Below are 15,835 nucleotides of genomic sequence, written 5' to 3' on the forward strand. Positions count from 1 at the left end.
TTGCCCATTTGCCTTCTCTCTATTCTCACTGCAATTGATTCCATCAACTCACTAGCAGCCTCAACGGACTCTCCCCCTTCACTAGATTTCACTAAGAGACAAAATCTGCAAAACTGCAAATATACAATTGCTTACATATTTGGATCTAAGTGCTTTCTATTTGTCCTTCCTTCCTGTTTCATGGTCCTTTATCTTTCCTCTCTTGCCTTTTGAAATTGTCATGCCATTTTTGTACTTTTATAAGCTTTTTATTTATACATTTTTTTACTCTAGTTTTACTGGTTACCTTACAGATTACAACACGCATCCTTGACAATACAAGGCCCTCAGAACACCTTAACCTCATTTACCCTAAAATCCTTTCATGTACTACTTTTGCCATGTATTTTAATTTTTAATACATCTTATAATATTATAGGTTTTTGGGAGGGTGTCCAGCTTATCTAGGCGCTCTCAGCAGACCAAAAACCAAAACCAAACCCATTGCAGTCAAGTCCATTCCGACTCATAGCAACCCTATAGGACAGAGTAGAACTGCCCCATAGTATTTCCAAGGAGCGCCTGATGGATTCGAACTGCTGACCTACAGGTGGGTTAAAAAAAAAACATTTTACCACTGCTGAAAGATAAATTCCCTTACTATTGCTTTATCGCCTATTTTGTCTCAAGCTACCAGTGTATCAAGTCTACACAACTTTGCATGGATTTCAGTGCCCTCTTCATTCTCACCAGCCCCTATCTATCCAAATTAAAACACAGGCTTTGAGGTTGGAGAGGTTTATGTTCAAACTGTGGCCTTACCTTTACTTAGCTAAATGACGTTGGACAAGTTATAGAAACTTTTCATAATTCATTTATAAGACTAGTAAAACCTACTTCACAGGGCCCTTGAGATTAAATAATGTGGGTAAATCGTTGAGCACAATCCCTATTATATAGTAATAGCAGTTACCGTTTATGGAGCACTTCAACCAAATAGAATAAACAGTTCATCCTATGCTGGAATCCAATCAATTTCTTCACTGTGTGGTGAAATATGCATCCTGATTTTCATCTCTGCAACTTGTGCACACTATCCCTCAATTCTCCCTTTTCCTAATGCAATCAAACACATTCAAGGCCCAAATGAAGTGTGACCTCCCCTATGATGGGTATGGAAACCTTGGTGACCTAATGGTTAAGAGCTATGGCTGTTAACCAAGAGGTCAGCAGTTCGAATCCACCAGGTGCTCCTTAGAAACCCTACTGGGCAGTTCTACTCTGTCCTATGGGGTCACTATGAGTCAGAATCAACTCAACGGCAGCGGGTTTGGTTTTTTCCATGATGTGTATGCCAAAAATTCAAAATCCCTACTTATGTGTACATGTACTAATTCACATTAAAACTTAGCAGAACACAATTTATCAACTATTTTCTAATTTTGTTTTAGTGCTCTTTCCGGAACTAGATTACAAATTACTTATAAAAACAGTCGATATAATTTGTATCCTCAACACCCAAAATAGTACCGGACACACATGTGGTTCAGTATAGAAAAAAAGTTCTTCAAATCTCATAGCCACAGTTTGAGTTAATGCTCCAAAGTACATAGAATGGAAGAGGGGTGCAGAGGGACAGAGGTAAAAGAAATGAGTAAATGAGCACATGACGGAAAGAAAGTCTTTCCAATAAAATATTTACTTAAATCCTTCACTTTGAGTATAACTTCAACTAACCTAGTTGCATTATTTTAAAATGACAATTCAAAGTCCATAGTTGCATTTTTACAATACAAAGTTTAAAGTTTAACAGGGACTTTTGGTTTCCTAGAATAGGCCTTTGCTTTGGCTAGGGGAAAAAAAAAAGCTCTGACAAGTTCAAGAAGTTAGCTAACATTGATCTGTTAAAGATTACTCTTCTGAGAACTAGTCATTAAAATTGTGATAGTCTACCTTGCTTCTGTTCAAGTGAGCTGCTCATGGGAATGAGAACAAAATTAAGATTACAAAGATACACTTTTGGAGAATAGGATCTTTGGTTATATCTTTGAGATTCTTTGAATATTTAATTTTTTAATCACAAAACAGATGACATAATAAATGCTTTTAAAAACAGTAACTATCTTAACCATTTATAAAGGTTATTTTTCATTAATTTATGGTACTCTTACAATGTACCTCTCTTTAATACATTTTCTGCTTTAATATGACTTTAATCAATAGTAAAATAACTATGTTACCAATGTAACTAAAAAGTAAAAATAGCTCACTCTGTAAATCATCCCATATCTGACAATTCCTAGCTTCATTCCCCACCCCGCACCCTGGTATTTTATTAATAAAAACAATTGTTGTGCCTTGCTATTTCTGACAGAAAGAAGCTTTTAGTGATTGCAGATTTAGAACACAATTTTCCTTTTAGCAAGTGCAAGTGTCATTCAGTGCTCAACAATTGTTTATATGCTAAGAATGAGGCTAAACATATCCGTGGTCATTTACATTTAATAAGATGTGATATCTGAAGGTGGTATTATTTGAGATTTTCAGTTTTTTCTAACCCCTGCTGAGATAGCCAAATTTGTAGTAGAAGCAGCTAAAAATTTGAGATTTCATTTTCATAACTTCAGGAGTCAATTCAAAATCCTAGATAGGAAGAACAAAGACACAAGTACTTTGTAGATGACTGTGAGCATTTATAATTTTGATTTCGGGAATAGGAGGTGATGATATCTCTTTTGGATGTTTGAAACAGCAGGGATTATAAAACTACTCTGGCAACACGCATCCATTTATATTAACGCAAATAATCAGGAAAAGAAGAGAGCGCAGAAGAGTTAATTCACTATGTGCACAGACATGATCTGAAAATGATAAATATGTAACAAAGAATCTTGTAGAGGACTCTCCTGCCTACCCCCCATCAGCCTGTAGGAAACATGACTGCATGATTTTTTTTACATTTTAGCATAACACTGGCAGGTGGAGTCAGGAGCAGTGTTTGACATACAGGCCACAGCTTACCCAAAGCATTGTAGAGTGGCTCTCCAGTCAACTTGTCCCAGACGACGGTGGTTTCCCTCTGATTGCTGACACCAATAGCTTTAAAGAGGAAGTTAAACGGAAGGAAGGAGAAAATTAAGCAAGTAGAAAACTACTTCAGGAGAATAGTTTGCTTTTTTTTTTTTACAGGCATAACGAAACATAATTCAAAAATCCATTTGGAACACTGGAAGTGGTATTTATTTTCTTTGAGTAGCCCAGGAAAAAGTGAACACCCAACGTGAAGAGTTTCTGTTTCTACAGACTCCTTCCCTCTCTACCACCAGCACACAAGCATGTGGACCCAGGTCAAGGCTCCCAGGCTGGCTTATAAAAAAGGAATGCAATAACTTTCCATATTTATAATCTCCAATTTATTATTCCAAGCAAGCCATTTACTTACTAATTGTTATAAGTCTCTTTCTATGTGAGACAGAACATGCAAGCATTTTAAGAAAATAACCAGATAAAATCCCTCATGCTAAGCAACCTCATTATTATAGCTAGTTAAAACTTCAAGTTTTTTTCCAATAGTTTAATAATATGTCACAAGTCATGAGTTTGAATCAGCATAAATACAATATGTAATGGAATGTGCATGATACTGACCCACATACAACTCAAGTGCTATATAAAAAAAAGTTACAATAAATTACATAAATGCTAATCCATACCCTCCTTATTCGATTCAGCTAAAACAGGTCCTCTCACCTGCCTGTAAATTAGAATCAACTGAGGCTAATTGACCTGGGGTCGGATCTCAGTATTCGCATTTTTCCTAAAACTTCTAAGCAAATTCTAATGTGCAGTCCAGGCAGACGCACTAAAGGATCAATCTTTTCCTGGAATTTAAGATCAGGACAGAACTTCAAGGCCATATAATCAACACATCTTATGATCAAACCTCCTCTAGAATCTTGTTACGTGACCATCCAGGGTGAACACTTCTAGTAACAAGATACCGCCACCTCTCTGAAGGCAGATCAATCACTATTGGATAACTCTGTTACTAAAAAAAAAAATCCTTTTCCTTGTAGGTTCTACTTACAGGTCTTAGCCGTATTCTTCGGAGATGTACAGAATAAACTTAATCCTTCCATATGTCAGTCTTTTTTAAAACCTGAAGCAGCTATTTTATCTCTTAAGTCTTGTCTTCCTCTATCTAGACCAAACAATCTGATTTCCTTCAACTGCTCCATCTACATATATTATGCTCTAAAGTCCCTCATCACTTCTAGGAACATGCAATTATACGTCCGCATCATTCAAATTGTTCACCCAGAATAAAACACAATAGAGTACTCTAGGAATGTCTGACCACCAACAAACAGGTTTGTATGGATAGACAAAAAAGAGCCTGAAGGAGAATTGGGAAGGTGTGGTGGGTATGAAATTGTGGCCCTGATCCTTATAGCCACAGGAGGGAATGGGATTAACAATACAGGTGGAAGAAGCCCCAAGGAGATCAAAAGGCTAATGCGTCCCTTGTGATGGAGCAGGTGATCTGTATAAAATTCCAGAAACAGCAAACTGAGGAATTAAGGCCCCAGTGCTTCGACTTTCTCTGTGTGGTAGCAGACAAGGGTTATCTGCTGAAATGGGCCAAGCAATAAAAAAAAAAAACCCAAAAAACAATAGCGATAGCAGGATTGAAAGCTTGGGGCTCTATCAGGTAAAGCTCAGCTCTGAAGCCAGCTGCTGGGGTTCAAATTCTAATTCCTCAACTTTCTAGCAGCATGACTCTGGGTCTCAGTTTTGTCTTCAGTAAAATGAACATAATAACAGTTCCTATCTCACAGTATTACAGTCAGGAACCCCTGAATTAATACATATTAAAATAGTGTTCAGCACATAATAACTTAATAAATGTTATACCTATTGCTGTCATTGTCATCATTATTACTGAGGACAGAGTGGAGTAGCAGTAGTAGAGAATGGTGGACACAAAGGATTTTCCCAAGAAGCACCGAGGGCCACAGCAGAGGCCAGAGACCTCAGTGGTTGGGAACAGGTTGCTAAAGTGGGGGTACAGTATTGTGAATGGGATACCTCTTTTATTGGCAGCCTTACAGTGTGGACTGACAATGAGTTCACTGTCAACTAAAGCCTATTCATCCCCACTACATTAATTTTTCCATAATCCTGGAGTCACTATTCTATCTCCCTCATGCTACCTTTCCTTATTAGCTCATTCTAACGTGTATTCAGAATCTAATCTAGAGCTATTTCTGATTCTTTGGTCATTGAAGAAACTGCGCCCCCTCCCCCACCACTCCTTCTTATCCCTCTATCTTAATTGTATTCCTCGGTTCAAGTAAAATGGCTTTTCTTGCAAAGTCCAGTAAAATAGCTTCTCTGGATTCTTTTCCAGCCACAAGCACATCTTTACTACTTGTTTCTCTCCCGGCTTACAGGTCTGAACTTTTTCAGTGGTCTAAATTCTTGTCATTTTTAACCTAAAATCCTTTTTTTTTTGGAAAACTTTCCTGACTGCCAACTCCAGGGCCCTGGTGCCTTTCTTAACAGTTCCTGATTCTAATTAGTCCCTAATCCTCCTTTTCAGAATAACACATTCAGGCTTTGTAATTCTCCAACCTAGTTCATTTGCACCATTTTAGAAAGGGAAGCAAATGTAAATCACATGCATAAAGTATTCATTTCCTGGCCTCACGGTCTTTTAGTTACAAATCACACCATTAGCATGTATAAAACCCCATTTATCACTCTTATCTAGCAGGTTCATATTTCATCTACATATTCTCTCTAAGGGGATGTTTTTCTCTATCCTGTCCTTAGTAAAATAAAACTAGTTAAAAAAAAAAAGCTACATTCAAAATCTCTGGCTAAATTCTGCTTCAAATTGTCTGTGTAAAGTTATAATCACCGTTAAAAAAATGATTAGAAAAAAAGACTTTGGAAACACTCCAAGGTGTTAATAATTTTTGTCTTTGTTAGTGGCATTATGGAGGACATGTTTCCTTTTTTTAAAAACCATAACATCATAATTTACCATTGGAAGAGATTTTTGAAAAACACCAAAAACAGCAAAACAAAGAGAGCCCCAAAGGAAGGCTCTGTGGCTGCTAAAAATGCCACGTGGGAAGAGGTAAAAAGCTTTTTTAAGAAAGCAAGTGTCTGGAAGATGTGTGCTGGAGGCAAGTTATAACAGCTGCAAGTGATATGTGGTCAGTGTTGGGAAGTTACTGCAGAAAAGGAGGTGCTCTCTGAGCTGAGCCTCAGAGGTGATGGAAATGTGTGTATGTTGGGTAGGGGGAGGTAGTGGAAGAATGGATCCGGAGATGCTTTAAACAGCTGAGATTTTTATCCACTCAATTTTGAGACTGTTTATGATGTACCTTGCTGCTCTTGCATGAGCATGAATGAGAGTACCTGTTACTGTGATCCTTCATTATTTTGTAGTTCCCTTAGTCCAATGACAAGCAAACAGAGCTGCCCCACTCTCTAGCCAAGGAGGAATGAAGCAGCCTATTTACTTGTGCTGTTCAGCTGCGGAAAACAAACAAAAAACCCAAACCCATTGCCGTTGAGCGACCCTATTGGACAGAGTAGAACTGCCCCATGGGGTTTCCAAGGAGCACAGCTGGTGGATTTGAACTGCCGGCCTTTTGGTTAGCAGCTGAGCATTTAACCACTGGGCCACAAGGGCTCCTTCAGCTGTAGAGTGAACTTTAATTTTGGAGGCACCATTCACAGCGACCGGAAATCGACAATCTTTCTGACAGGTAAGGACGGCTAAAGACGACAAAACTGAAATTTGCCAAAGAAATACAACCAGATATGATGAACCATATAAATTGAAAGTATAAGTAACATCCATCTTCAGCTTGTCAAGCTAATTGACTTGCCACACCGAAATTAAAATTGAAGTATTCTGTGAGATTATCATCAGTGTGGCTCAGGAAAAAGAGCACTGGACTAGGAGACCGGGGGGCCTTGTGCTTTAATGTTGTCCACTAGTCACATGACCTGCAATAAGCCCCTTTCCTTCATTTGCAGTTAGAGGGAGCTGGCCTAGGTGACAGAAGATTCTTTATAGCTTTGACATTCTGTGACCTAGAGTTCTACATAGGCAAGGAAAAGCTTGGCCCTTGGCATTACCAATTCACTAAATTATCTGGGAAAAGTTATTTTTTTTAGCACAACTGGCCTGGTACGAAAGGGCTTGGGGAATGTTCTCTTCCTTGGCCATATATAGGCTGGTAGTTCCCGAGAAGGGAGTGCTGGGTCACTCTGGCCCAGGTACAGGTTTCGCACTGGCCAAGACAGAGGAGTGCAGGACAGAGCTGCGTGTTCAGTGTTCTTACAGACCAGTTCATGCGACTGGATGATGGGGCACCTAGACAGGAGTTGGGCGTTATCTTCAAAAACAAGAGAAAAAGGAATGGCATCTGAGTGGGTCCAAAAGGCCAACACACCGCAGCCTACCTTACCTGGAAAGGAGGTGGGACTATGTCAATGCCATGGCAAACTGCCCTGGAATCTCTATCCTGAGCATGGCTTTAAGCCATTTAGACTATCTTTGTCTTTGATGATGAATATGTTGACAACAAACTATGCCTCTGAATGCTGAATATTTATGAATGCTGTTCTCACAGCTCAAGGAAATAACCAACAATCACACTGGTACACAAATAAAACTTGGTAATGCAACTCTAAAAGAAGGTGAAAGTACTTCCACTTAGATATAGAGATGAGGGTAAGATTAATATGTGCATAATATTAAAAACTGTTCATAAAATATCAAATTGTACCTAGGTGTTTATTTCTTATAAAAGTCTAAAGAGAAATAACTATATTGTTAAAATTTTCCATCTACGTGTGCCGATTATTGGATTATCACCTGTTTCCTCTACTTAACCACTTGCTGCATGGCTATTTTTGCTTCACTGTATCCCTAGTATACCTAGCACATAGTAAGCACTCTGGGTTTGCTGGATGATTTTTTTGTAAGTGGGTTTTTATTTATACACATAGGGTAAAGTCTAAAAAGAACTCAGTTTCAACTCCGGAGCTTTGATAAGTCTCACAGCCAAGATTACAGAAATCAAGCCCACCACCATCAATAGATAAATTCCCCTAGCTACAGTCAGAAGAAAAAATAGTCCCTTGAATGGAGAACTTAAAAAAGATATAGAGATGGCAATCACCACATTATGCTTTCATCCTTTATGCTATTATATCAATCTTGGATGACTGGGTGTTTTCCCTCCCTACATGAACAACACAAGCCCAGACTTAGGTAGATATTCTATTAAAACAACTAGGAATTTACAAGAGAAATCTGTAATAATCTAACACTCTCAAGCATTATCCCAGAGAGACTTTTAAAAGGGTTTTGATTCCCATCAACCCCTAGCCCCAACCTGTTCCTTATTCCTATCTTCCTCTCCTCTGTAAAAGGCCTCCCCATCTATCCAAATGCTCCAGCAAAAACAAACAAGCCCAGGTATCATCTTGCTTCATCTCTTCCCCCCACTACTCTCTCTACTACCCTGACATCCAATCCATCTGTAAGTCCTGGCCTTTTCTTTCTCCCCACACCTCCACTGCTACCATTGGGTACCAGAAGCCACTACCATGCTCTGAGGACTCCCACAGCAGCTTCCTCACTAGTCTCCTTGCATCCGCACTTATGCCCTTACAATCACTCTTCACATAGCAGCCAGGAAGGTGTCTAAAGTGCAAGTCAGATCATGCCATCCCTGCTCCTTTTGCCTAAAACCTTCTAATGGCTCCCAGTGATGCTAAGAATAACATCCAAACTCCTAACTATGCTTGACAAGGCCCCACCCATTTCCCATTTCAGGATTCCAGCTCCCACTGAGACCCCCTACCCACCCACTCCTACCCCTCGCCTTTCTTTTACTCTGCTTTTGACAAGCTGACCTTCTTTCTGACCCAGGAAATGTGCCAAGCATATTCCCACCTCAGGGCCTTTGCATGTGAGCCACTTCCTATTCCTCACTCTCTTTCCAGATATGCACACAGCTGGCCCCTTTTGGCCTTTCAGATCTCAGCAAAAATGTCACCTCCTCAGAGAGGGCTTCGCTGGCCACCAAATCTAAAACAAGCCCCTCCAGGCATACTCCACCACATCCCTTCGTTTTATTTTCTGCATGGTACTTATCACTATCTGAAATTAGCTTCTCTGCTCTTATTGTTTATCTCAATCCACCAAAATAAAAGCTTCACAAGCATAGGGGCTTAATCTGCCTGTTTATTGCTGTATCCTCATTTCTCACAGAAACGCTTGGCACTGCATAGGCACTCAATTATGTAGTAAATTAATGAATGACCTAATAGAGACAGTTTTTCTTTTATTATAATTACTATAACTTTGAGATCATTGTACCATGTGAGTAAAATATTCTATTAAAATACCTTTTATGTAGGAAATATCAATATTGAGCTCTCGAAGCTTCTCACATGTTTTCTCTATACACTCATAGACAGACTGCAGAATTTCCTTAGGGTCTTGCTCCACCCATCTTTGAAGAAAAGAACATATTTGGTTAGTCTACAAGAAAGCAATATAAACATAATTTATATATCTAGAAATGTTCACTTAACAACGGTGTGGCTGGTATAATTTTTTTTAATCAGTTCAAATTTACTCAAGTTTCTGAATGATGAAATTTTAAGGGAATATGCAAGCTTTTAGATTGATTGAACAGATGCACTTCGCACCATTGATCCTCATAACATGAAATGAGGTTGAAAGAGACTCAGTGATTCATTGGACCATGGAAAATATTAAAATCTCTTCTAGTTTGACTTAAACAAAGCATACCCAACATTCTAAAGAAATGATTTAAGTAGAGAAAAGCCTATTCCCCTTACATTTATGTCATTCTCCATGAAGCAGTTGCTCATTTTAAAGGAGGCCACTAAATAGTGGACTATAAATAGCAACTATTCTACCTATTTTTAAATCCCATGGGTTTGATGAATTGTGATAAACTATCTGCATGTTTCACTAGTGACTTCTAAGTAGACTGAAATATAGAGCAAAAGGAATTCTGAAAAGTCAAATAAGTATACAAATCTCTTGCCATTTTTCCCATTTCCCTGGACCACCTTCTAAATTACAAGAGATAAAAGAAAAGGGAAGCAAGCAGAGTCAGGGGACTTCATACCACCAAGAAACAAGCACTAGGAGCAGAGCACATCCTTTGGACCCAGGGTCCGTGCACGAAGAAGCTCCTAATCCAGGGGAAGATTGACGAGGAGGACCTTCCTCCAGAGCCGACAGAGAGAGAAAGCCTTCCCCTGAAACTGATGCCCTAAATTTGGATTTCTTGCTTACTAGACTGTGAAAAAATAAATTTCTCTTTGTTAAAGCCATCCACTTGTGGTATTTCTGTTATAGCAGCACTAGATATCTAAGACAGATTTTAAACTATAAAATTTGATATGACATAAATTTTTTCTTTAAATTGGGGTAAACTTTACAGTGAGATGCAGATCTAAAGGCCACAATTTGTTGAGTTTTGACAAATCTAGCCAATACCCCAGCCAAGATACAGGATACTTCCATCACCCCACAAAGTTCCTTCATACCCATTTTAAGTCAATCAAACACCCCACAGGCAACTACTTTTCTAATTTCTATCATCTCAAATTAGTTTAGCCTTTTTTGCGTTTCAGATAAATGAAACCATGCACTATGTACCCTTTAAGCCTGGCTTTTTTCACTTTGCACCGTATCAATGAGATTCATCCATGTTGTTGCACATATCAGTTCCTTTTTTTTTTTAACTGCTGAGTTACAGTATTCCATTGTAATTCATTCTACTGATGAGAGATATCTGGATTGTCGCCAGTTTTGGACTATTATGAATAAAGCTGCTATAAACATTTATGTTAAAGTCTTCCTATGGGCATATGCTTTCTCATTCCTCTCGGATAAATTTCTAGCAGTAGAATGCTGCAGGTACATGTTTAACTTCATAAGAAACTGCCAAACAGTTGTTCAAAGTGGTTGTATTATAAATTTTAAATAATACACTGAACATTATATTTAATCACAATTACTACCTATGAACACCACTCCCAAAAAGATGATTTTAGAATTCAGTGGTAAGAGATGTGAATGCTTTTTTAAACAGATATCTTTATTAAAAAAAAAAAAAAGACACATTCAAATCAGCAAAGAGGCATTTAAGCAATGATTAAAAAAACAACAACAAAGCAAACCCGTTGCTGTCAAGTCAATTCCAACTCACAGCAACCCTGTGGGACAGAGGAGAACTGCCCCATAAGGTTTCTAATGCTGTAAGCTTTAAGGAAGCAGACTGCCACATCCTTTCTCCTGAGGAGCAGCTGGTGGGTTCAAACCATTGACCTCGAGGTTAACAGCCTAGCACTTAACCACTGCACCACCAGGGCTCCTTTGGCAACGATGGGGATATATAATTATACAGAACTAAATGACCGTAATGTAGAACTTCTGACATTTAATCATCTTTTGCTTTATTACTTTATCACCTCTTCCTTTTCTGTCACTGAATTTCTAAGCCATCAATTACGTACATGTTTTTACTGAGTTCTAAGTTATTGCTTCTTTCCTTGGCTAATAATATCCATACCTCAAGTCTCCTCAGGAAAGTGTTTTGTCAAGTTTAAATACCCACGGGGCAGGTAGGGTGAGGTGAACTAGGCATGCCTTCACCTATTAAAATAGGAAACATACCCTTCTCTTGGGAACTCTTGTTTTATTTCCACTTGATGATGACTAAGTAGTTCAGCTGTTTTTGAATTGAACACCTGAAAAACATATTGCAATATTAGGGTAAAATGCAGGTAGATATCAAAGATGTTTAAAGTTAGTCAGTTCTTATCCATTGACAGAAGAGTCCAGTCAGATGAAATGCCACCGAAGATGCTCTACTTTCTTTTCAGAGAGAATCATAAAAGTTATAGAGGTAACTTTTAGAAATAGTCACTTTTCTTTTAGGTAAATAGAAACCTGTTGAAGATGAACCTAAATTGAGAGGCAATTCCTTATTCCCTAAAACAAAACAAAACAGGCTCCAGATGTAGGAAAGTTAATACACCAACCAATTAATAGTACTGATTTCTTTCAGAGAATAAGAGCAAGAATAAAAGAAATCTGGTAAACTTCCAATAATACCGGCCTACAGTTCTAGTCTTCATCCATCTGTGATGTGGAGATACAAAGAGTCACAGATGCTCAGGCAGGGAACTGCACTGTGTAAATTCCTTTGAAAGGAAGTTCAACAATGTATCTAGCTCTTCCATTGTTGTTGTTGTTGTTAGGTGCCAGTGCAGTCAGACTCTTAGCGACCCTACTTGGACAGACTAGAACTGGCCCATACTTTCATAGGCTGTAATCTTTATGGGAGCAGATCATAAGGTCTTTCTCCCAAGGAGCCAGAGCCACTGGGTGGGTTCAAACTGCCAAACTTTCCGTTACCAGCCGAGCGCTTAACCATTGCACCATCAGGGCTCCTTCTAGCTTTTATAAGTAGAACATTACCGGGAGCTGGAGAAGTGCACGCTGGCCCCCCCAGAGACTCCAGCATACCCGTCATCATCTGCTTGGACACACCTGTCATGAGTTGCTGAGCTTTGGTGTAAAACCTTAACACCAATGGATCAAAGCTAATGAAGTGCTGTACAATCCTCCATAATTTTGCTACTACTAAAAACACTTTTTAAAACTTAGCAACTTGTTTTCATGCATGCTGTTTTTCAACTAGTAGTACATATATATGGCTTCCAAAGTACTTGCTCTTTCAGAGTAAGAATCCATATTTTAATTATAATTCACCTCCCAAGTCACTGTAATTAGAGCAGTAGAGTCACTTCCAATTAGTTAAGAAAGTGTTTCCATGCCTAGGTTTCCTCTGGGGGAAAATCACCTACTCAAAGTAGATTAAGAGAAAGTAATGAGAAAAAACACTTGAGTTGTTAGCCCCACCACACACATATGCCCACCCACCCACCTCCTTTTCTGGAGGAAATGGTAAACATGACGAAAGCAGGAGAGCAAATTCTGAAGTCCTTTGAGAAGACAAAGTATCTTTTGAGTCAAAGGTTAATTTGACACATCATAAGTGAAAGACACTTGGCAGAACTCCATGTGATATATCCTGGTAATTTACAACTTAGCGTTAAAGCATCTTTCTAGGATGTCGGCTCCATCAGGTCACGGACCTTTGTCCTCTTTTATTTGCTGATGTACCCCTAGGACATAGAATAGTGTTTGGCAAAGAGTCAATGCCCGATAAATATTTGTAGAATGTCTGAAGAATATATGGTCTGTCAGGTACTTTGTCTCACATACTTTGGACATGTTGTCAGGAGGGATCAGTCTCTGGAAAAGGACATCATGCTTGGTACAGGGTCAGTGAAACCCCTCGACGAGACGTACTGACATAGTGGCTGCAACAACGGGCTCGAGCATAACAACAATCATGAGGATGGTGCAGGACCGGGCAGTGTTTCATTCTGTTGTGCATAGGGCCGCTATGAGTCAGAATCGACTCTACGGCACCGAATAATAATAACCAGGTACTTATGTGACAGAAAAACTCTAATAGGAAACCACAGTTGCATTAGTATTATTCATATTACTGCTGCCTTCAGGGTCTACTCTCAAATTCACAAAGGTTTCTGGGGTTAAGAAACAAGATGTCCGTTTTTGCTGACTAAATTCATACAGATCTCAAAAGCAGACCTACGAGGCTGTGAAGGGGTGAGATCCCTCTTCCATCACCTCTTAGCTTTAACTAGGCGAACTCCAGGATCCTCATGCTTTATAAACATGGATTTACCAGCCTTTGGAATGGGCTGTTATTGTTGTGCGCTGTCAGTTGATTCCAACTCAAAGTGATGCTATACAACAGAGTAGAACTGCCCCATAGGGTTTCCTAGGCGGTTAAGGACTTGGCTGCTGACTGAAAGGTTGGCGCTTCAAACCCACCAGCCATTTCATGGGAGAAAGAGTGGCAGTCTGTTTCCATAAAGATTTACAGCCTTGGAAACCCTATGGGGCAGTTCTACTCTGTCCTACAGGGTCTCTAGGAGTTGGAATCAACTTCACAGCAGTGGTTTTGGTTTTGACTTCAGCTTCCAGATTTTAACTCTTCCAGAAAAGAATTCAACAATGGAGTTTCAAGGCAAAAGGAAACAAAAGACAATACAAACTGAAACCATGCCCTAATGTAATGTTCTCTCGGTTTTTTTGTTTCATTTTTTTTTCTTCTTCAAAATGAGATGCAAGAGATTAGATAAAATTGACAAGCAGGACTAAACTCTAGGTTTTCTGAATACCAATCCAGTGCTTGTCCGCTAATCATACTAATACAAAAATGGTTTTTCAATTCTCCATTAAGCGGCAGTGAATACAAAGAAGTGAATACAAAGAAGGGAATACAAAGAAAGGAATACAAAGGCAGGTGCTATTAAGTAGAGAAAAAATACCTCACTCAGACTTCTGGGGGTCAGGGATACCTACCTTCTAAACAAAGACTGAAATGTGAATAGAAGTGAGCCCTGCTGGGACAGGAAATGGGTGGGGGGAGGGTATACAATGCTGGCTACTGCAGAGAATGGATTAGAGGGAGGCTAGGCTAAGGCGTCGCAAACAGTTAAGTGCTCAACTACTAGCTGAAAGGCTTGTGACTGTAACCCACTCAGAGGGGCCTCAGAAGCCAGGCCTACATCTGCTTCTGAAGGGGCACTGCCTTGAAAATGCTATGCAGCAGTTCTACTCTGCATACATCGGGTCACCATGAGTTGGAATCATCTCAAAGGCAACTAATAACAGCCTGAGGTTGGTTATTCAGTGGTAGAATTCTTGCCTTCATGTGGCAGACAGGGCTCGATTCCCAGCCACTGCACCTCATGCAAGGCCGCCATGGTTGAAAGAAGTGAAGTGAATGTGTTGGGGTAGATTTCATTTAGAAGGTATAAGCAATTAGATACATCAAGGGATTGAAGAGGGAGGAGTGATGGAAAAAGAGGAACAGTTATGGATGGCGGGTTACAGGTTAGTGCAGGTGGGTAGGCGGTGTTTACAAGAAAAGGAAGAGTAGGGCAGGAGTTTAGGTGAAGGAAGGGGTAATGAGAGTGCAAATTTCATTTCAGATTATGTGTCTTTGAGGTGCTGCTCAGGCACATAAGTGGAGATGTCCAGCAGTTAGCGATTTATGTTTTAGGTCATAAACTTAAAGATACCCACTCTCAGAATTTCATAATTTCACCATGGACTAGAGAGGCAAATGAGAATGACATCCTTGGTCTATAGTGCAAAGACAAAACGCACAAGCCTTGGCGACACACAAGAGGCCCTGCCCATGCCAGCTAGTTGACTTTGGTCATACTGCTCAACTTTTCTGAGCCTTGGCTTTTCCATCTGTAAAAGGATTAAAATAAACTAATTTATGGAGAGGACTGAGCACGGTGCAGGCACATAGCATGCACCCAAATGTTATCAGTACTGGTGCTGTGGCTGCTACTACTATTTTTATTACAACAGCTAATAACCTGGTTTTGGGTTATTACTACTCCTATCACCACCACCAATAAGTGATATTATTAGGATTATAAATCACCAGTTACTCATCTCTACGTGCAAATCACACCTCAATTCCAGGCTTTTTGGGGGGGGGCAATTAAAAACTGAAGAAACATGTTTTGCTGTGTACATTCTCAACAACCACAAAATAAATAAAACTTAAAAAAAAATAATACTAAAACTGCAGGAACAAGGAAAGTTAACATCTAAAAATAACTTAGCACAGTGCAGGCACCTAGTATACACCCAAAA

At 39.4% G+C, this 15,835-nt stretch overlaps 1 protein-coding gene across 4 annotated transcripts in view; it reads right to left on the bottom strand.

Moving 5' to 3' along the window:
- GK (glycerol kinase) overlaps window positions 1-15,835 on the bottom strand; it is a 64,074-nt gene that overhangs the window by 42,816 nt on the left and 5,423 nt on the right. For all 4 annotated transcript variants that reach the window (XM_049872158.1, XM_049872155.1, XM_049872156.1 and 1 more), the window contains exons 2-4: window positions 11,732-11,805; window positions 9,421-9,527; window positions 3,001-3,078 (exon numbers count right to left, since the gene is read on the bottom strand). In XM_049872158.1, coding sequence (XP_049728115.1) covers window positions 3,001-3,078; window positions 9,421-9,527; window positions 11,732-11,805 — 259 coding nt within the window. The remainder of the gene's footprint in view (window positions 1-3,000; window positions 3,079-9,420; window positions 9,528-11,731; window positions 11,806-15,835) is intronic.

The sequence above is a fragment of the Elephas maximus genome, chromosome X (assembly GCF_024166365.1).
Source record: "Elephas maximus indicus isolate mEleMax1 chromosome X, mEleMax1 primary haplotype, whole genome shotgun sequence".
Taxonomy (NCBI): Eukaryota; Metazoa; Chordata; class Mammalia; order Proboscidea; family Elephantidae; genus Elephas; species Elephas maximus.